The sequence below is a fragment of the Aegilops tauschii genome, chromosome 2 (genome assembly GCF_002575655.3).
Source record: "Aegilops tauschii subsp. strangulata cultivar AL8/78 chromosome 2, Aet v6.0, whole genome shotgun sequence".
Taxonomy (NCBI): Eukaryota; Viridiplantae; Streptophyta; class Magnoliopsida; order Poales; family Poaceae; genus Aegilops; species Aegilops tauschii.
In genome coordinates this window covers 117,628,819-117,651,149 of record NC_053036.3, presented here as the reverse complement: position 1 = coordinate 117,651,149, position 22,331 = coordinate 117,628,819, and the positions used below count along the sequence as shown (strand labels likewise).

At 43.2% G+C, this 22,331-nt stretch overlaps 1 protein-coding gene across 1 annotated transcript; it reads left to right on the top strand.

Annotated features, from left to right (window-relative positions):
* The first annotated feature begins 3,567 nt into the window (after positions 1-3,567).
* On the top strand, positions 3,568-8,152 carry LOC109773617 (UMP-CMP kinase 3). The gene is made up of 10 exons (XM_020332318.4): positions 3,568-3,890; positions 4,828-4,874; positions 5,433-5,487; positions 5,597-5,714; positions 5,842-5,998; positions 6,147-6,227; positions 6,321-6,428; positions 6,701-6,769; positions 6,927-6,984; positions 7,844-8,152. The coding sequence occupies exons 2-9, from the start codon at positions 4,830-4,832 to the stop codon at positions 6,933-6,935; spliced, it is 642 nt and encodes a 213-aa protein (XP_020187907.1). The 5' UTR covers positions 3,568-3,890; positions 4,828-4,829; the 3' UTR covers positions 6,936-6,984; positions 7,844-8,152.
* Positions 8,153-22,331: the final 14,179 nt, after the last annotated feature.

Below are 22,331 nucleotides of genomic sequence, written 5' to 3'. Positions count from 1 at the left end.
TATAAATCAAACGATCAATGGTTGGAGTGGAATCCCTTTGAAATCAGCACAAGGAGATGGAGCTCTCTCTCAGAAATATGGAGATGAGTGATGTTTGCTTCGGGAGACACTAGTGGAGTGGGTGGGGGGTATACATAGTGATGACAGAAAATCCTACTTTCACACACACTTCTGCACACATCGGTGAGGCCGTCTGGAATGACTTGGTCAAACTGATATGTACAAAAGGCAACAACTTTGGATCATTCTGCCACATCGGGTGAAACTAGTCGGTGACACCGAGATGTGATGACCTAAGCACTTTTGCACGCTTCGGTGTCACCAATGAAACCATACGAAAATACCGGATGAATTACAGAAGGTTACAAAAAGGTTGGCATAGGTGCTTCGGTGAGTCTGAATGGACATCTCGGTGAGACCGATGCAATTAGGGTTTTTAGGACAGTGACTATATCTATTGATCAGTGACTCCAAAGAGTTTGGTTCAGTGAGTCCGAGGAGCACTTTGGGCTTGATATAGTAGGAACTTGTGAATACGTATGAGGTTTGTGGAGTTTGATCTCTAAGTACTTGAGCAATGACCTCATCTTCTCAATCTCGTCCCTTTTTGATAGTATCAGTATACCTACAGACTCAATGCGATCTTTGATCACTTAAATATAAAATGGAGAGTCTTGAGGCATGAACCAAGACTTTTCCTTAGTATTTTGAGGGGGCCAATTTCACTTCCCAAGTTGTACCTAAAATGAACTTTGTGTAGGAGATATGCCCTAGAGGCAATAATAAATGATATTATTTATCTCCGAGTTCATAATTATGTTTATTTTCCATGCTATAACTGCAATGATTCTCGAGTCTGCAATATCCACGAGGCTCGGAGGAAGACTCAAATGCACGTGTGGAATAATAAACGGTAAGAAGTATTCCTAGTCTGGCCTCTAAGACTAGCTCAAGTGTTGCATGATGATTCTGTTTTCCTGGTCATGGGCATGTCTATGCCAGCAACTTTGAGGGCACAATGTTAAGAGAACATTTGTGTTGAATCGACCCGGATTGATGTTATGCTATGAGATTCATTCGTCACAAGTTTATTGGTACATAACACAGAGATGGTTAACGTTTGCATGATTCCTTAGACCATGAGAGTATCGAGTTTCTTCATGCTTGCTTCATGAACTTTGGAGTTTGTTAAACGTCATCCGTAAATGGGTGGCTATTACGGCGGCTTACGGGTTCATGGAAAAGTGTGTCAAGTAACTTGATAGCTCAAGATTGGGATTTGCTCCTCCGACGATGGAGAGATATCTCTGGGCCCTCTCGGTGTTACGGTATCCATCATCGTCTGGCCAGACACTTTGTGATTTGATCACGGGGATGCCGGAACACGATAACGAGAAAAGAGAACAATACCGGTAACGAGGTAACTAGCATAGTGGACAAGTTGTTGATCCACGGGAATGCCAACATGTCTCACCTCGGGTATTTGTAACATATCGCGAAGCAACAGGAATAGCACACGGCAACTGGAGGTTCACTCGGATATTTATTCGTGTGGGTATAGGGGTCAATATGGGTGTCCACGGCTCCGATGTTGATCATTGATCGGAAGGGGTTCCGGGTCATGTCTATACTTCACCGAACCTATAGGGTCACACGCTTAAGGGTCATCTATCTGCTGAATACTAGACAGGGAGTCTGAGAGAAAATCACCGGAAAAGTTTCGGACACCGAAAAGTTTCGGACAGCGGAATCGTACCACAGAGAGAGGTCATGGATAAGTTTTGATGATACCGAAAAGTTGTTTCGGGATACACCATTAAGTCAAATTGGTTTCGGCACATGCCTGATAATTCTTGGAGGATGCCAGAATCATTCTGGAAGCTTTTTGGAATTTTCTGAGATAAAAACCGGAAATGTTCCGGAGCTGCCGGAGCCACTTCAGATGCATTTCGCAGATGAAAATCACTAAAACCGGAATTGTTTCGGAACGCGTTGAAAATCATTTTAGTGGGTACTGGAAATGTTCTTAGCCCACATAAATATTTTCAGTTCGATCAGACGCTGAAAAATGTCGTCGTGAATAGTGAAAATCAGCTTTATGGTTACTTTATGGAAAGCCACCTTTTGGGGCTTTGCTCCAAAAGATCTTGGGGATGACATGGATGGATAGGAGCCATTTTTTGGGCCCCTCATGGGGGTGTGGCCGGCCACATGGGGTATCCCCCCTTGGGGACCCTCTTGTTCCTTGGTTTCACTCCTAGGTCCTTGTGGAAGGACTTCATTCATGTGCATTTTGGGTTTTTTTGTGAAACTACCCTACCCCCTTGGGATTTCCTATAAATAGAGGTGGAGGGGCAGCCCTCCACACTCATCCCTTGCTCTCATACACATGCCATGCATTATCTGGCTTCTTCTCTCCCTCCCACGAAAAGAGTTTCGTAGAGCCGTAAGGCTGTCTGGGTTCCGGCAGGAACTAGTTCTGGACGGCGAAGCCCTGCCGGATAGATGACACCGTATGTGTGCAACTCTGTAGAGAGATCGTAGTTTCGGTCTTAGTTCGTGAGTGCCTCCCGAAGGGCTGTCCGTGTGACCGTCCGAGTTTCGAAGGTCCTCCCGAAAGGCTGTCCGAGTGACCGTTCGAGTTTCGAAGGTCCTCCCGAAGGGCTGTCCGCGACACCGTCTGGGGGGCTGTTCGACCGCCTCCCGGAGGGCTGTCTAAGGAGCAGATGAGGGTATACATCCTCGCGGTTGGGAGGTTGTAAATCCTAGCTGCGGGGATCTGCACCGCCGATCGTCATCGACTCTACTTCCCGCTGCGCTACGAGTCGGTAACGAAAAAGATCAAACCATGTATGCAGTCTCCATAGTGGTCCTGGGCTGGTCCGTAGGTCAGAAATTTTTTGTTTTCTGTCGCGTTCCCTTTCAGTGGCATCAAGAGCCGTGCTATGCGTAGATGCAGGTTTCGATCTAGAATACATGGAGATGTATGGGTATTGCATAATATAATTAGGTAGTAGATGAGAACTATTGCTGAAAATTATTTATGCGGGTGACAGATGAAATCTGTTACTCGAGGTTCTTGTTGCTTCCCTAGAATTTGCGTTTGCTCAATCTCGAGACAGCATGGTGGAATTTGACAAAGTTCTGGCAATCCGTGATCCTGATTGATCATGAAAGTGCTATCAGTTCTTTGGGTTCTGCCGTAGTCAAAAGAAAGATGAAATTCGCAGATGAAAGTGCATTGCAGACATGAATAGTGATGTTCATTGTTTTGTTTTTGAGATAGCTCACCACTCATGTCGAATGATGAACGGCGATGTTATTGTTCGACACTATTCAACATTGAATTTGTTTGTTTATCGCTCACACCATGTAATGTGTTCGAACTGGAATTTTTACATGCGAATGGAACATCACCACATAAACATCCTGTATTTTTTTTAAACTTTAAAACATTTGTGCGTGATTTCCATCAATTTCCATGTGACATTCTCCCCTCCCCCGCTTCCGGCCACGAGCCGACTTCTCTCCGAGCTCCGCTTCCTCGAAGCTTTCCAGCCCGCGCCCGCTCCACCCGTTGCGCCGACACCTCCGGCCCGGTCGGTGTCCCCACCGGCCAAACGCCACGCTTTCCCGCGGAGACCCCGCGTGGGCCCCACCCCCACGACCCCACCACCTCTCCCTCCACCTGGCCGCGCGCCGCGCGCGTATTAAACGGCCTCCTCCTCCCCCTCGCTCCTCTCGCACCAACGCCACAGACAGACCAACACCGCAGCACGCACCACGCGCCCCCCCCACCCCACCCTGTGATCCCTCGCCGTGGTCTCGCCGCCGCGCCGACCCCTCCACCGGCATTCGATTCGGAGCGCAGCTCGTCCGCCGGCGCGGAGGTACGTGAGATCCCGGCCGCCCTGTTGCGAGATCTGGCGGCGTTGTTCGCGCGCTAGCCTGCTGTTGTTATCACCTGGAGCGTGTCTCGAATGTTGTCCCTTGGCGGGTTTTCGGGCGGGCTGTAGTCTTTGTGATCTGGGGTTGAGGGAAAGGATCCCGCCTCCCGGCTGGAATGGTTGGCTCCGGCGGCAGTCTGCGATGCAGATCTGACAAGGAGGGGTCCTAGGGTTGCGTGCCTGGGGCTGGATCTAGGGATCATTGCACTGGGAGTTTAGAGGGGTGGATGATCTATGTTGCCCGAATCAAAATAGAAAAAAAAATTGAAATAGTATTAGCGGTGGGTGATCTGCTTGTTTTGATCTTTGTTCATGCTAGCTGTAAGCGGCGGGAAATCAAGGGGATCGTAGTTTAAATCGGGTTATAATTGTGATCCCTCTGTTTGTCTAGCTCATTTAAAAAATGGACCCGTATGCTTGTAAGCATAACAGTGAATATGCCTTGGTTAGGTGGAAGGAGAAGAAATATCCTTTTCTAGAACAGTGTGTGATCCTGCCCTTGTATCTCTCTTGATTGATGCTAGGCATGGGTCACGAGTAATTTTCGGGTGATGAGCCCGGAAACTTGTACGTAGTTTTGTTGGTTGGAAATGAGAATACTGATTGTGATCCTGTACAAGTAATTCGGGAGTCTACTCAATCAGTGCAATGCTGTTTAAGGGTATGTTCATGTGTGTGTTTGTGTGTAATTAGTGAATCAAACTCCCTGATTTTTCTAAGTGGTTTAAATAACCAAAGTGTCCTCAGCCCTTCAACAATGTTAGTGCCGCTACTGATCTTCACCATATAGAGTGGTCTTTTTTACATGGTGTATTTCTTCTCTTTTCATTTTGAGATGCATAACTAGAACTTCTAAACTGAATATTCGAATATTTTTCAGCCATGGGCACGGTTGTGGATGCTCCCGCAGTTGTGACTGAGAAGGAGGTACGTGACTGGCATTACTTTTCATTCCTCATTCCCTGGATATATTAGATAAGCACTTGTTGCTGCAAAGGCACACTTTTTCATTGAGGATGTGCAATGCCTTCTGTTTTCAGTATTAGTGGACATTCTTCAATTTATTAACCCTTTCGCACATAAGGATTGGTGCCCCGAATCTCACGGTGTTACATCTACTTCTGTTCATAAATATAAGATGTTTTGGATATTTCAATATGGACTACATACGGATTGAAATGAATGAACAAGCATACTAAAACGTGTCCATACACATCCAATTCAGAAAAAGTTAGAACATCTTTTATTTGTGAATGGAGGGAGTACTATTTAAGCATTTAGTTTAATTTGGAATAGATAAACATTATTGTTGTTGGACTCGTGTCCAAAGAACTTGAATTCTTGAGCATACTGCCAATATAATTCTGGCACCTTGAGCAACGCTTCTTGTATATAGTCAGTAAATGAAACTCCCTTGTCTCACAGAAATTTTGCTATTCATGGTTCTTTGTTTGTCTTATGGTCGAAACTTTGTTTTTCATGCAGGTGGTTGCTGAGAACATGTTGGGTGACAAGAAAGTCACAGTAGTATTTGTTCTTGGTAAACTTTCTTTGAGAATATGTCTGACCATCAAATACGCATTATCAAGCATTACATGTATCTAAATAAATAAACTTTCTTCTGTACCTGACCAAGAATTTACACACAGGCGGTCCTGGAAGTGGAAAGGGCACACAGTGTTCCAACATTGTTGAACACTTTGGATTCACCCATCTTAGTGCTGGAGATCTTTTGCGCGCGGAGATTAAATCTGGCTCTGAGAATGGGTATGTTAGTTTCTTTCATAAGTTTCTCTAGAGCAATTTTTTTATGAAAATTATATTTGTCATGTCAATCTGTTTATTATTTAACATTTGCATGCACCTATGTTTATTTTTACACTTAATTTTACAGAACTATGATTGAGAACATGATAAAGGAGGGAAAGATTGTTCCGTCGGAGGTGACTATAAAGCTCTTGCAGCAAGCCATGATAAAGAATGAGAATGATAAGTTCCTCATCGACGGGTTTCCAAGGAATGAAGAGAATCGTGCTGCGTTCGAGAATGTTGTAAGCTCGTCTACTCCTTGCACTTCAAAATTGATGTTCTTTTTCACTACTAACTCACATAATAGTTCAGCAGCTTCTTCTTCTCTTCCATCATAATGTACGTATAAATGACTTTTGCAAGATTGCTGATTGCTTCACATTTTCTCAGACAAAAATTTCGCCTGCATTTGTGCTATTCTTCAATTGTTCCGAGGAAGAGATGGAAAGGCGTCTTTTGGGACGCAATGAGGTTTCATTCTTCACATATGTGCTCATGTTCGGCCTATGTATCCTTATCAAAACCACCCTTTTCCTGTTTCCAACAATTTGTATTATTTTGCAGGGTAGAGTTGATGACAACATCGAGACTATCAGGAAGAGATTCAAAGTTTTTGTTGAATCCAGTTTGCCTGTGATTGAGTACTATGACGCGAAGGACAAGGTTAAGAAGGTATTGCTGCACTCCCACAATGACTAATGATGGACCTCAAAGGAATGCATCCCCACATGCATGCAGGGGGGGGGGGGGGGGGTGGTTATAAATTGAACATTTAGGGAACACGTTAGTCTGAATCCTGAAGGAACAATATACTGGGATAACAGTCTTTCTTTTGATTGTAATGAGTTACTGAGGAGTGAGGACTGTTTTTTTTCATGCACTTTACTACCTTTTTTTGGAATCTGTCCACTTTCAAACTTACTGCCCAACTTGCGTATGATCAGATCGATGCTGCAAAACCAATTCCTGAGGTGTTTGAAGATGTCAAAGCCATTTTTGCCCCATATGCCAAGGTAATTGTTTAATTATACTTGTTTTATCTTTCGTTTGTAGCATTTCAACGCTAAATATTATGTTTGTTTCTACGCTAAAAGCTAAATAGTTCCCCCTATCATGAGTATGTCATGACACTTGTATATTTTTATATAACATTATGTTATTATATATCAGGCTACATAGAACAGTATAAAGGACCACAAAGGTGATAAATGGAATGATTTCATACAAGGTATAACTTCTCTCCTTTTTATGTTTCATTACATTCTTTTTCGTAATGGTTTTTAGGCAATTTTCATAAGTGGCACAGCCATTCATCTTTTTTGTTTGGGAAATTGAGCAATAAGATCCAGGGTGGGGCTCTGTTTAGCTGTCAGGTTGACTTGAAAAGCATTCTTACTCACACTTAATTTGGATATATTAGTACCAGCAACATTTGAATGAGGATATATCAAATACATGATCCAACAGTCATGATGGTACTATGGACTACTTGCTCTGCATTTAACGCTAGAACCATGAGGGTCTTTTAGAAGTTATGGTAGTTAGTGGCTGTGCAGTAATATTTGCTTTAAAATATGCAATAAACAGCACATAGCTTTATGGTGATACTGTGCGCTGGAAGGCATTCTGCTGCTTCTTCCATGACGTTGTTCTGGAACCCTAGTCAGTCTGAAACTTTGTTATAGGATTCTGTACCAAGGGTTTAAATTGACATGAGATTTCTGAACCCAAGTTAACGTAAATATCTCACTTTGACGAACTCCCCTCTTGCTTTCAGAGTGAGTACTACTGATTGCACTGATAAACTTAACTTAAAAGTGAGTACTACTTTGAGAACACAAAATGCCCTCCTGCTTTCCACTTTCCTTAGAATTTTCATTAATCCCTTCTGAATGTGCCTTATGCTATTATGAATATCGAACTATTACACTGATAAACTCCACATAAGTCGACCTTAATCACACTGTTTTCTTTAGCCTGGAAGAAGCATTTTTTCCTTTTTCAGTTCTCCCCTTCAGTAAAAATGTATTTATCTGGTTATTGCTGTCACGACATACTTGTTTAATCCTCGTTATGATGTCTTGCAGGTTTTGCTCAAGTGTGACTACATATCTGTGATTACAAACCCTTAATATAGATCAGACTTATCAGTAGACAATTTGATTTGTTGCCAGCAATAAGTTAGATCTGGTTTGTGGTGTTCCTGCTAGAAGTTTTTATTTACCACCCATTGTTGGTGTATCCCATGTAGTGTACCTGTACCATTGTGTAATTTACGGTAAGGACGGATCAGACCTTGTGCCCATGGAGCTATCCGGTTGTATTACAGAAAATTGAACTTATCACATGTTCACTCATATTTACATTCTTTATACACTGTTGGTTCTTCTGTTGAAGATACAGAGTGACCCTTGCCAATGTCTGTTCAGTGTGCAGTTTGCATTGCAATGTTACGTGCTCAGAAGATGTTGGTATTTACAAAGTGTTCACACAAACTTGCATAATCTGATTGCGTGTGTTAGCCAATTTTTGTTTGGTCGTTGTTTGCAGACATTTGTGCTATTCTTTAAAACGACCCATTTACAAAGTACAGCAACTATTATAAGAAGGCAAAATACCTAGATCATCAAGATACACTGAGGTTCACCACAGAACGAGTAAAATGCATCTCTGGTCCTCCAACTTGTAGGCAATGTACACAACGGTCATGGTTCGGCTGCGTTAGACGGCAGTCGCCGTCATCAGAGGGCCAATCGAGACATCCTAGGATGGATAGTGTGTTGGGGGCGACCACATCGCCTCGCAGCTGTGTGAGCGGCGGCAGGAACAGGGGCATGTTCCCGAGTACGGTGAGCTCCATTATGGCCACAGCCCTAGTTCTTTTCCACCTAAGAATCTCAGCTATGTTCATTTGCAATGTATCTCTGGTCTATTGTACGTTTTTTGTTGATTTGGTTCCAATTCAATTAGGGTTTAGGAGGAATTGTGAGGTTTTATTACAACTGAGTTGAACATGTTGTTTCCTCTGAATTTTAGTCAGTACAACACACTGATCATTTCACTTGGAGTTTGTTCATGGGGGAATTTTTCATAGGACACAGATGCAACAAGTCATTCTGAACGGCAAGAAGGTTTGCTATCATTTATGTGAATGCAGTACAACATGTATGGAAATGTTGGATGATCTCATTGAGGATTTGGGATATGAGCACAAAGGGAAAATAAAGACCTATTTGCTACTGCTTGGTAGTCAAACAAATGAAGACGAGCTTCGGTTGATCTCAAAGAACGGTGACACAAACTGCATTTGCGCAACGGTTAGAGAGGGACATAGGTATCACATGTTCTATCTAGAACGCGTAGATAACGTCAATGCAGAATGGGATGATGTTTTTTAAAAACCCTGCTACACACTTCACACTTGCCTGCTATTATTAGTCCTATGAAGTGCAGAAGAGAGGAGAAGCAAGACAGTGGTGCAGATATGAGCATTGGGCCAAATCAGAGCATTGGGGCATGCTGTTTTGCAGATGGCCCAACAAAGGCATAAGCAGAAGTAGAGCAAGTGTAGAGGTTGTTCAAGATGATTTAGACCCTGTTTGTTTGAGCTTTTGCTTATGCTTTTGCAGCTTTTCCATTTTAACCAAAAAGCCATAAAAGCTTCTAAACATGTGCTTTTGAAACTTTTATGGCTTTTGATGCATCAATATAACAATATTTGGCTCCAAAAGCCATAAAAGCTCCAAAAGCACCTATTTAGAAGCTTTTATGGCTTTTTGGCCAAAGTGAAAAAGATACAAAAGCAGAAGCAAAAGCCCAAACAAACTGGGCCTTAGAGGAGGGGAGTGATGATGACTACGAGCCAGCAATAGTGGATAGTGACTATGACTTGGAGGAAGGTGATGATGATTTGTCAATGACAATTGTCAAACCGATGAAGAGAAGAAAAGGAAAGGAAAAGATTTCCGAAAGGAAAAGATGACAATTACGAAGTTGACGGACTTGAGCTTCCAGATTCAGATGACGAAGATATGAAATTCAATTTTTGAGATATCACAGATGCAGATATGAATGAACGCATACTCCATGTGGGCCAGGTCTTCTCATCTATTGACCCGTAGAGAAAAGCAATGAGGGCGTACGGTAGGAGAGGTTAAACATCACATTTCTGAAGAACAATGGTCACAACCCTAGTTAATGGTAATGTAATAGAGTAGTTAAGGATAGCATGGCATCATATTTACTTTTTTGGAAATTTGAAATCGAGGGAAATTCAAGCCGCATGTTAATTAAAAAGGGTAAAACCCTAATTTTGTTTACAATAAATCCAAAATGCCCTTCTTACACCCTAAGGTTTAGGCCCGAGCTCATATGTGACCATGTGGGCCCTATCCTAATCTTTTGGGATTTTAAGGGAATTATTTTTGGGCTTTCAAATTAATCCGTATTGTATTTGAATTGTGTTTATATTCATATAAAATAGAAATATAAGCTCAAAATTCCTAATTGTTTTATGTGCACTTGGAAGGGTCCATGGATGCCACATACGAATATCCAGAAGATTTGGTGCTCATTTGGATTTTCAATTAAATTCAAATTTGCAGCAAATAAATGAAAACAAAGAATAAAAAGTTAAAGACTGGTGTAAGCTCATCCCAACACAGCCCAAAAGGGCACATCTGTCTTCCACCTCTAGCCAACGCGGCAGACTTCTGCGTGGCGACCGCACCGAGCTCCCCCAGCCTCCCTAGCCTCTCCCGAGCCTATCTCTTTGCCCAAGAGATGTGCACGACCTCCTCTGTCCCTCCCTACTGCTGACACTAACTTTTCCCTCTCTCGCTTCGTTCTTAGTGCATGAACCGAACACACCATCATGCGCTGCACCATCAAACTCGCACGCAACGCTCGATCCGTGGATCGTTGTTGTGTCAAAGAGCATCGCCAGCCCACGCTCTAACTCACAGCCGAAGGAGTCACCCTGAGGCGAGTGTACAATCATCATATTCACCGCCAACGCCTATTTAAATGAAGAATCGTTTTTTGAGATCCAGGAACATTTTCAAAATTTAGGAAAAATATCATGGACATTAAAAAATGCACATTTTTTCTCCTTTTTATGTTTTGAAATTCATGAACTTTTTTTAATAAAATTTAGAAGTATTTTAATAGAACAACCACTTGATAGAATAAACCTGGCAAAAGATTAAAAAGCAGAGGATATGTCCGTACGAGGGATAGCCTCGCTATGCTTACTGGGTTGGTCCAGTTTTTTTCCAGAAACCTGGGTTGGTCCAGTTAGTGCCAGGACGGGGTTGGGCGCCCCTGTTTAAAAAAATGTTCACGTATTGTAAAAAATGTTCACATATTGTAAAAATACTCTGAATCGGTCGCACAGTGGGCCGGCCCAGTTTTCTAGGATTTTCACTTGCAGTCTGCCCGGTTTTGGGGAGTTCTAGAACCTTCCTCAAACCGGAATTTTTTTTCTATTTTTTCTTCCGGGTTTTCTTTTCTTTCTTTGTTAATTTCGGTTTTTTCTTTTTGTTTTCTTTTATGTTTTTTCTTTTCTCTCTTTTCTTCTTTACATTTTCACTTTTTTGTTCATCAGATTCAAAAACTTTTCATCAAATTAAAAAATTGTTCATCAAATTCAAAAAAATATTCATCAAATTAAAAAATGTTCATCAAATTAAAAATTTGTTCATAGTTTTTCAAAAAATGTTCATTGAATAAAAAAATTAATACATTTTTCGAAAAACAATATTCTTAATACAATTTTTGTTCATCTGATAGGACTTTGCACGCTTCTAATGAACCTGAAATAGAAAAATCTCCTGATAATGATAATGAAACTTTTATCTCTGATGCTGAAACTCAGTCTGGTAATGAACAATCACTTTCTGATAATGAAAAGATAATGATGAGGTTCATGAAAAGGCTCAACCAAATAATAAAGAACCAGACAATGATGTGGAGATAGAACCACCTGTTGATCTTGATAACCCACAACATAAGAATAAAAGATATGATAAAAGAGATTTTGTGGCTAAAAAACACGGTAAAGAAAGAGAACCGTGGGTTCAAAAACCTATGCCTTTTCCACCCAAGTCAACTAAAAAGAAAGATGATGAAGAATTTAAACGCTTTGCTGAAATGTTGAGGCCAATCTTTTTGCGTACTCGCTTGACTGATATCTTGAAAATGCCTCCTTATGCAAAGTATATGAAAGACATCATCACAAATAAGAGAAAAATACCGAAAGCTGAAATCTCCACTATGCTTGCTAATTATACTTTTAAAGATGGAGTACCTAAAAAACCTGGAGATCCGGGAATACCAACTATACCTTGCTCCATCAAAAAGAATTATGTGAAAACTGCTTTATGTGATTTATGAGCTGGTGTTAGTGTTATGCCTTTCTCTTTATATAAAAGACTTGATTTGAATAAGCTCACACCTACCGAAATATCTTTGCAAATGATTGTCAAATCAACTGCCATACCTATTGGTATTTGTGAGGATGTGCCCGTTGTTGTTGCTAATGTTACTATTCTAACTGACTTTGTTATTCTTGAGATGCCCGAGGACGACAACATGTCGATTATCCTTGGTAGACCCTTCTTGAATACTGCAGGGGCTATTATTAATTGCAATAAAAGCAAGGTCACTTTTCATATCAATGGTAATGAAAATACGGTGCATTTTTCGAAGAAACAGTTCCAAGTGAATGGTATTAATGTTATTGAAAAATCTCCGACAATCACTATTGGAAGTTTTCAAATACCTCTACCTACTATAAAAAAGAAATATGAAATTCTTATTGTTGGGGACATTCATATCCCCGTTGAGGTAACTTAGTGATTTACGAAAGTTCTTCGGTTTCATGCTAATCGAAAGTGGTTGTTAATAAGACTTGATCAACCTTATTAATGGATCATTTTTGAGCGGTATGAAGTTGATGAATTTAGTAAGCACTACCTTCTGTCCCTACTTTTTTTTTTCTGTTTTTATTAGTTAAATAAAATAAAATGCCATGTTTAGTCTGTTTTCTGAATTTCCCGTGCAATAAAAAATGACCCAAAGATAAAAGTTCTCAGAATGCCCTGAAAATTTAATACGATTTTTATTCTGAATATTTAAGAATTCCTGGTGCAAATAATTTCAGAGGGAGGTGCACCAAGTGGGCACAACCCACCTGGGCGCGCCAGGACCCCCAGGCGCGCCCTGGTGGGTTGTGGTCCCCACATGGGCCCCCTCACTTATCCCTTCACACCACATCATCACTTACCTCTAGAAAAAAATTCTCCATTGCTCTCTCTCCCGTGTTCTTGCCCTCAAACCCGCGGATTTCGATCTCTTTGCTCGAAGCTCCGTTTCCGAAACTGTTTCGGGGGATTGTTGCTTGGTATGTGACTCCACCATTTGTCCAATTAGTTTTTGTTTTAGTGGTTTATATTTTGAATAATTAGCTACTCTTGGTGCTGCTGTAGATGAGCTTGCATGTTGAGTTCTTAGAGTTCTAAGTAGTTTGAATGCTTGCTATGGCCTCTATGTATCCCTATGAGTAGTTGCTATCAATTTTGTGAAGTTTTGTTGAGAAAAATTTGTGGACTAAAAATTTCAAAATTTTGTTCATAGGAAAGATGAACATCTTTAGGAAGTTTGCTTCTAAGAACTCCAAGGGTGTTATTGGGGAGTCATCTAACAGTGATCTCCATCCTCGGAGGTTGGCGGAAGTACGGCCGTGCGAATGGCCGCACACCCAGTTCATGGAAGAGGCTGGAATCCTTTAGGAGTTCACACAGTATGCTGCTAATGCCGGCCTCACCGACTTCATCGCAGTTGAATGCGAACAGTATCATCTCCTCACAAACATCTTTGTTCAAAGTTTTACTTTCCTTCCTAGGAATAATCCTCCTGAGGTGCGGTTTGATTTATATGCTGAAACCCATCAGATACCACTCACTGAGTTTTGTAACATATGCATGATCCCTTCTGATGGGAGCTTAGCCGAGCCTAGGCCAGCGGAGTTTGAGGCCTTTTACCGTACCTTGACGGTGGGAGATGAGAGAGGGGCGTCAGCCGTCACTGCCACTAGCATACACTTTCCTGCCGTGCATTATTTTAATTTATTTATCGCTAAGTGTTTGCTTGCTAGGGAAAAAGTGGGTGCGCTCAGCGCACCAGACTTTGCTGTTTTACGCCGTGCAATAGAGGGCGATAACACTTATAACTTGGGAGCTATTGTGGCACGTCGCCTTCATATTAATAAGTCCAAGGGTAAGATACATGGTTGGATTTTCACTACTCGTTTGGTGGCTCACTTCGAGGTTGAGATACGCCTTCATGATCATCCTCTGACCAAGGTCTACCTAGACCGCTCAGCCATGGACCACCACCATTTTACTGATATTGAATCTCCTGACATTCCTATTCCTTATAACCTGACTTTTAGCATTGAAACTCGTGATATTATTCCATTGCCCGCTCCTGCTTTGTTTGATTCTGTTGCCAGGGCGGATATAGGATTATGCATGCAGACATCATCGCCTACCGGAACGGTCAAGCTGCTGCAGAGGCAGAGGAGGAGCCTCAGCAGTGGGATGAGTGGATGCCCGCTCCTCAGTACCCCAACTACTATCCAGGCTACCGATTGATTACCAAGTTAGGCCAAAAGGCTAAGCTTGGGGGAGTACGTGTTTCCCACCGACGTTACATTCATGTTCACTTATTTCATTTGTCGATATTCACACGTTTTCATTGTACCATCCATGTTTAGATTTATTTTCCTTGCTTTCTTCTTGTGTGTTTGAAAAACCTTAGAAAAAACCAAAAAGAAATTAGTTGTAGTTTGTTTACTTTCTATGCATGCTTAGCTGTAGTACTAAGAAGAAAACCCAAAAAGATTTCCTTGTTCTTCTTCTGCTTGTTGGGAGCTTTCCCGTGTAAATAGTCTTTCTCGTTTTTGCTTTTCCCTTTTATTTGCTTGTTCAAGAAAACCAAAAACTCCAAAAATATTTCAGTGTGTTTCTCTGAATTTCTTTTCTTTTTATTCGAGTTATACCGAGGAGAAGACCACGATGAAAATGTTGAGTGGCTCTCATATGAATAAGTGTTGATCTAATGAAGAGCAGATTTTACCTTGTCTTCTCCTGTTGAATAAAATGTTTTGCAGATTCCAGCTTAGTCCACGGCATTCTTGCACTATTATTATTTTCACATCGTCCAGTCATGCAAGTGAAAGGCAATAATGGCGATGTTCGATGAACTGGCCGTGGCAGAGAGAAACGGGTATGAACTCGACTTGTTCTGTTTGTGTAAATATGTTTAACCTAGTATCCATGATTCAGCCCAGTATGATTAAACATGTTTACAATGACAATTAGAGATTATAGTTTCTCATACCATGCATAAGTAGCTGGGAGTGGATAATGATTTATCTTGGATATCAACATTGTGTAAAAATGATTGTGATGTAGTATGATGATATGATATCCTCCTCTGAATGTTCGAGTGGCTTGACTTGGCACATGTTCATGCATGTAGTTGAATCAAAACCAACATAGCCTCTATGATATTTATGTCCATGGTGTTCATATCCTACTCATGCTAGTGTCCAATGTTACTTATGCATAATGCATGTTCATGACCGTTGTTGCTCTCTAGCTGGCCGCTTCTCAATCTAATTGCTAGCCTTCGCCTGTACTAAGTGGGAATTCTGCTTGTACATCAAAAACCTTGAACCCAAAGTTATTCCAAATGAGTCCACCATACCTACCTATATGCGGTATTACCCTGCCGTCCTAAGTAAATTTGCATGTGCCACCTCTAAAAACTTCTAATAAATATCCTTTTTGTGTGCCTGGATCGTTCACGGAACGACAGGAGGTGGTCGGTATCTTCCATGCTAAGCGGGTTATTCTCAGGTCGAGTGTTTATTCACTCGCCATCGCACGAGAAAAGGGCGGTAATAGGGATTCCCAGTCCCGAACTAAAAAATGCAAATAATTAAACAAAACTCCCCCGAGACTGTTGTTGGTTTGGATGGCACCCGTTGTTTCAGACAAGCCGTGGAGTGTGATTGTTGGTGGAGGGGGAGTAAACCTTTACTTTTATCGCTTGGGAACCGCCACTAGCGTGCTTAGCATGGAAGATATTGATAACTGATGGTCGTGAAGTAAATGAGAAGGGTGCATGTCTCAAAATATCATTTCCTCTGTTTTAAAAACTTGAGCTCTGGCATCTCTGCAAATCACTGCTTCCCTCTGCAAAGGGACTATCTATTTACTTTTATGTTGTTTCATCACCTTCTAAAACAAGCGCCAGAACCTGAGAGCACTGCTGTCATGACTTATGCATTGTGTGTAGCTAATGTTGGGTGCATCATGACTGGATCTTTTCTACCATGAATTACAATGTTTAGTCGCTGCTTGAACTTTGTAGGTGCTCTGCATTTATGTTTTGCGGTCTCAGAAAGGGCTAGCGAGATACCACTATTGTCATATTATATTATGGTTGTTTTGGCAACATGTTGCCATTTGAGATATCTTATTATTGCTCGCTAGTTGATTATGTTATTGATATGAGTTAATATAATCTTTAAGAGTTATTGTTGGCATGGTTAGTTATAATTTTGGCTGAAAACCTGGGTGCTGTTTAAGCTTATTTATGCAAACAAGAGCAAAAGAGTTCGTAAAAGTTTTTCTTTTTCACTTTCAGTTTATCAACTGAATTGCTTGAGGACAAGCAAAGGTTTAAGCTTGGGGGAGTTGACACGTCTCCAACGTATCTACTTTTCCTAACGCTTTCCTCTTGTTTTGGACTCTAATTTGCATGATTTGAATGAAACTAACCCCGGACTAACGCTATAAAAGTTCTCGGAATGGAACGAAACTTTGCGAGGATTTTTTATACAATAAATAAGAATTTCTGGAGCCAAGATCCACCGGAGGGGCCACCTGGGTGGGCACAACCCACCAGGGCACGCCCCCCTTCCTGGCGCGCCCAGGTGGGTTGTCCCCACCTAGTGGCCCCACAGACCGTGAAACCGACGCTATAAAATCCTATTTTTCCAAAAAAAACAGGGAGAAAGAATTATCGCGATCCACGAGACGGAGCCGCCGTCACCTCCTGTTCTTCATCGGGAGGCCAGATCTGGAGTCCGTTTGGGGCTCCGGAGAGGGGGATCTTCGTTCTTCATCATCACCAACCCTTCTCCATCGCCAATTCCATGATGCTCCCCACCGAGAGTGAGTAATTTCTTCGTAGGCTCGCTGGTCAATGAGGAGTTGGATGAGATTCATCATGTAATTGAGTTAGTTTTGTTAGGGCTTGATATATAGTATCCACTATGTTGTAAGATTGATGTTGCTATGACTTTGCCATGCTTAATGCTTGTCACTTTGGGCCCGGGTGCCATGAACTCAGATCTGAACCGTTTATGTTATCACAATTATATCCATGTTCTAGATCCGATCTTGCAAGTTATAGTCACCTACTATGTGTTATGATCCGGCAACCCCGGAGTGACAATAGTTGGGACCAGTCCGGGTGATGACCGTAGTTTGAGGAGTTCATGTATTCACTATGTGTTAATGCTTTGTTCCAGTTCTCTATTAAAAGGAGGCCTTAATATCCCTTAGTTTCCAATAGGACCCCGCTGCCACGGGAGGGGAGGACAAAAGATGTCATGCAAGTTCTTTCCATAAGCACGTATGACTATTTACGGAATACATGCCTACACTATATTGATGAACTGGAGCTAGTGCCGTATCACCCTAGGTTATAACTGTCTCATGATGAATATCATTCAACAAGTCATCGATCCAATGCCTACGAATTTATCTTATATTGTTCTTGCTAAGTTACTACTGTTATCATCACTGTTACACTTGCTACAAAACTACTGTTACCACTGTTACCGTTACTATTGCTGCTGTCACTACTAGCAAAACTATCATATTACTTTGCTACTGATCACTTTGCTGTAGAAAATTAATCTTCGGGTGTGGTTGAATTGACAACTCAGCTGCTAATACCTTCAAATATTCTTTGGCCCCCCTTGTGTCGAATCTATAAATTTGGGTTGAATATTCTACCCTCGAAAACTATTGCGATCCCCTATACTTGTGGGTTATCACGCCACCCCCGCACAGAACCTGCGCGCCGCGCAGGCGGCGGTAGATGAATTAGAGCACTTGGAGGGCGAAGAGCTGCGCAGCCAGATGAACCGCCTCCAAGAGCTCCTCAACGCTGCGAACACGCAGCAAGACGCGTGCAACCATGAGGTGGAAGCCGGCAAGCAAGCCGAGAACCAAGCACCCCGGTCCCCAACAGGCAGCGGCCGGCGTCAGCAGGACTCGGAGCCGGCTGCTAGCCGCAGCCGGCGGACTTGCCTTACGGTCGTGCGCAGCCAGCGTGACTGCCCACGAGTGGAGGACCGGCGGGATGAGTGTCCGCCACCCCCTCGCAGGGAGAGGCTGGCCTCTCCGCCGCCTCTGGATCATCCGACTCTCGGAGGCCGGCTGGGCCCCCGTGAAGGAGTCAGCGAGAACAATGCGCACTACCGGATCGAGTGGCTCGCTCGGTCCCTGGCCGTAGAAGAGGAAGACACGATGGTCCTGGCCTGCTTCGGCCCCCGCATCCGCGACGAGCCCTTCCCCAAAGGGTTCTCGCTCCCTCGAGACACTCCCAAGTACACGGACTCTGTGAAGCCGGAGGACTGGCTGACCGACTACACCATGGCAGTCAGCATAGCAAACGGCAACAAGCGTGTTGCCGTGAAGTATGTTCTGCTCATGCTCCAGGGCACGTCCCGGACATGGCTGAACAGCCTCAAGCCCTATAGCATCAACAGCTGGCTGGACTTCGCCGATGTCTTCATCCGCAACTTCACCAGCACCTACAAGCACCCCCCAAGCCTCGTCAGCTCTCCATGTGCGTTCAGGGGCCGACCGAGTCCACCCGCGACTACCTGACCCATTGGGCCAAGCTGCGCAACTCCTGCGAAGGGGTGCACGAGGTGCAGGCCATCAAGTACTTCACCGCCGAGTGCAGAGAGGGCACTCTGCTCAAGCACAAGCTCCTATGCGACGAGCCGGCTACATTGGACGAGCTCCTGGTCATGGCGGACAAGTACGCCACCGCCGACTCCTCCATGAAGTCGGAGATCCGGGTTGACGCGTCCGGGAAGGTACTCCCGCCGGCTCCTCTGACGCCGGCTGGTGACTCCAACCAGCGCCAACAGCCGAACGACAACAAGCGCAAGGCCCAGCAGCCGGCTTCCAACAGCCGGCAAGTGGCAACCGTCGAAGACCAGCAGCCGGAAGGGCAACCCGGCCCCAAGCATCAGAAGGGCGGCAAGGGTGCTTGGCTGCCCGCCTTCTCCTTCGAGCAATCCCTTGATGCTCCGTGCAAGTTCCACAGCGGTGCGAAGCCGTCCAACCACACCACTCGGAAGTGCAACTGGCTTGCCAGAATTGCCAAGGGCGAGGGCCTGGCGCCTCCGCCGGCCGGCCTGGCGCCTCCGCCTCTGCCTCCTCAGCAGCCGACGCCCCATGATGTCTACTACGCAACATTCTTGTAGACTCGTGTTGGGCCTCCAAGCGCAGAGTTTTGTAGGACAGTAGCAAATTTTCCTCAAGTGGATGACCTAAGGTTTATCAATCCGTGGGAGGCGTAGGATGAAGATGGTCTCTCTCAAACAACCCTCCAACCAAATAACAAAGAGTCTCTTGTGTCCCCAACACACCCAATACAATGGTAAATTGTATAGGTGCACTAGTTCGACGAAGAGATGGTGATACAAGTGCAATATGGATGGTAGATATAAGTTTTTGTAATCTGAAAATATAAAAACAGCAAGATAGCAAGTAACAAAAGTGAGCGAAAACGGTATTGCAGTGCTTGGAAACAAGGCCTAGGGTTCATACTTTCACTAGTGCGAGTTCTCTCAACAATGATAACATAATTAGATCATATAAAAATCCCTCAACATGCAACAAAGAGTCACTCCAAAGTCACTAATAGCGATTATTGTAGGGTACGAAACCACCTCAAAGTTATTCTTTCTGATCGATCTATTGGGCTATTCCTATAAGTGTCACAAACAGCCCTAGAGTTCGTACTAAAATAACACCTTAAGACACACATCAACCAAAACCCTAATGTCACCTAGATACTCCAATGTCACCACAAGTATCCACGGGTTTGATTATACGATATGCATCACACAATCTCAGATTCATCTATTCAAACCAACACAAAGAACTTCAAAGAGTGCCCCAAAGTTTCTACCGGAGAGTCAAGACAAAAACGTGTGCCAACCCTATGCATAAGTTCACAAGGTCACAGAAACCGCAAGTTGATCACCAAAACATACATCAAGTAGATCATGTGAATATCCCATTGTCACCACAGGTAAGCACATGCAAGACATACATCAAGTGTTCTCAAATCCTTAAAGACTCCATCCGATAAGATAACTTCAAAGGGAAAACTCAATCCATTACAAGAAGGTAGAGGGGGCGAAACATCATAAGATCCAACTATAATAGCAAAGCTCGCGATACATCAAGATCGTGCCAAATCAAGAACACGAGAGAGAGAGAGAGAGAGAGATCAAACACATAGCTACTGGTACATACCCTCAGCCCCGAGGGTGAACTACTCCCTCCTCATCATGGAGAGCACCGAGATGATGAAGATGGACACCGGTGATGATTTCCCCCTCCGGCAGGGTGCCGGAATAGGGTCCCGATTGGTTTTTGGTGGCTACAGAGGTTTGCGGCGGTGGAACTCCCGATCTAGGTTCTGTTCTCGAGGTTTGGGGATATATATAAGAGGTGTTGGCGTCGAGAACAAGTTAGGGGAGTCCACGAGGGGCCCACAAGGTCGGAGGGGGCGCCCTAGGGGGTGGGGGTGCCCTCCACCCTTGTGGTGGCCTCGGGACTCTTCTGGTGCATCTCCGGTACTCCGTGGGCTTCTTTTGGTCCAAAAACAATCGTCGTAAATTTTCAGGTCAATTGGACTCTGTTTGATATTCCATTTCTGCAAAACTCAAAAACAAGGAAAAAACAGAAACTGGCACTGGGCTCTAGGTTAATAGGTTAGTGCCAAAAATCATATAAAATTGCATACAAATGCATATAAAAAATCCAAGATTGATAATATAATAGCATGGAACAATAAAAAAATTATAGATACGTTGGAGACATATCAAGCATCCCAAAGCTTAATTCCTGCTTGTCCTCGAGTAGATAAATGATAAAAACAGAACTTTTGATGTGGAATGCTACCTAACATATTTATCAATGTAATCTTCTTTATAGTGGCATGAATGTTCAGATCCGTAAGATTCAAAATAAAGGTTTAATATTGACGTAAAAACAATAATACTTCAAGCATTCTAACAAGGCAATTATGTCTTCTCAAAGTAACATGGCCAAAGAAAGCTTATCCCTACAAAATCATTTAGTCTAGCTATGCTCCATCTTCATCACACAAAATACTCAAATCATGCACAACCCCGATGACAAGCTAATACGTCTCCAACGTATCTATAATTTTTTATTGTTCCATGCTATTATATTATCTATCTTGGATGTTTTATATGCATTTATATGTTATTATATATGATTTTCGGGACTAACCTATTAACCTAGAGCCCAGTGCCAGTTTCTGCTTTTTCCTTGTTTTTTGAGTTTCGCAGAAAAGGAATATCAAACGGAGTTCAATTGAGCTGAAAATTTACGGTGATTTTTTATGGACCTGAAGAAGCCCCTGAAGCAAAAGAGTTGGGCCAGAAGAGCCACACGGCCTCCACAAGGGTGGAGGGCGCGCCCTCCAACCTTGTGGTTGACTCATGGACCCCCCCTGACTTATTCTCGAAGCCAAAAATTCGTATAAATATAGAAACCCCCAGAAATAAACCTAGACCGGGAGTTCCGCCGCCGCAAGCCTCTGTAGCCACCAAAAACCAATCGGGGCCCTATTCCGGCACCCTATCGGAGGGGGAAATCATCATCGGTGGCCATCTTCATCATCCCGACGCTCTCCATGACAAGGAGGGAGTAGTTCACCCTCGGGGCTGAGGGTATGTACCAGTAGCTATGTGTTTGATCTCTCTCTCTCTCTCTCGTGTTCTTGATTTCGCACGATCTTGATGTACCGCGAGCTTTGCTATTATAGTTGGATCTTATGATGTTTCTCCCCCTCTACCTTCTTGTAATGGATTGAGTTTTCCCACTGGAAGTTATCTTATCAGATTGAGTCTCTAAGGATTTGAGAACACTTGATGTATGTCTTGCATGTGCTTATCTGTGGTGACAATGGGATATTCACGTGATCTACTTGATGTATGTTTTGGTGATCAACTTGCGGGTTCCGTGACCTTGTGAACTGATGCATAGGGGTTGGCACGCGTTTTCGTCTTGACTCTCCGGTAGAAACTATGGGGCACTCTTTGAAGTTCTTTGTGTTGGTTTGAATAGATGAATCTGAGATTGTGTGATGCATATCGTATAATCAAACCCACGGATACTTGTGGTGACATTGGAGTATCTAGGTGACATTAAGGTT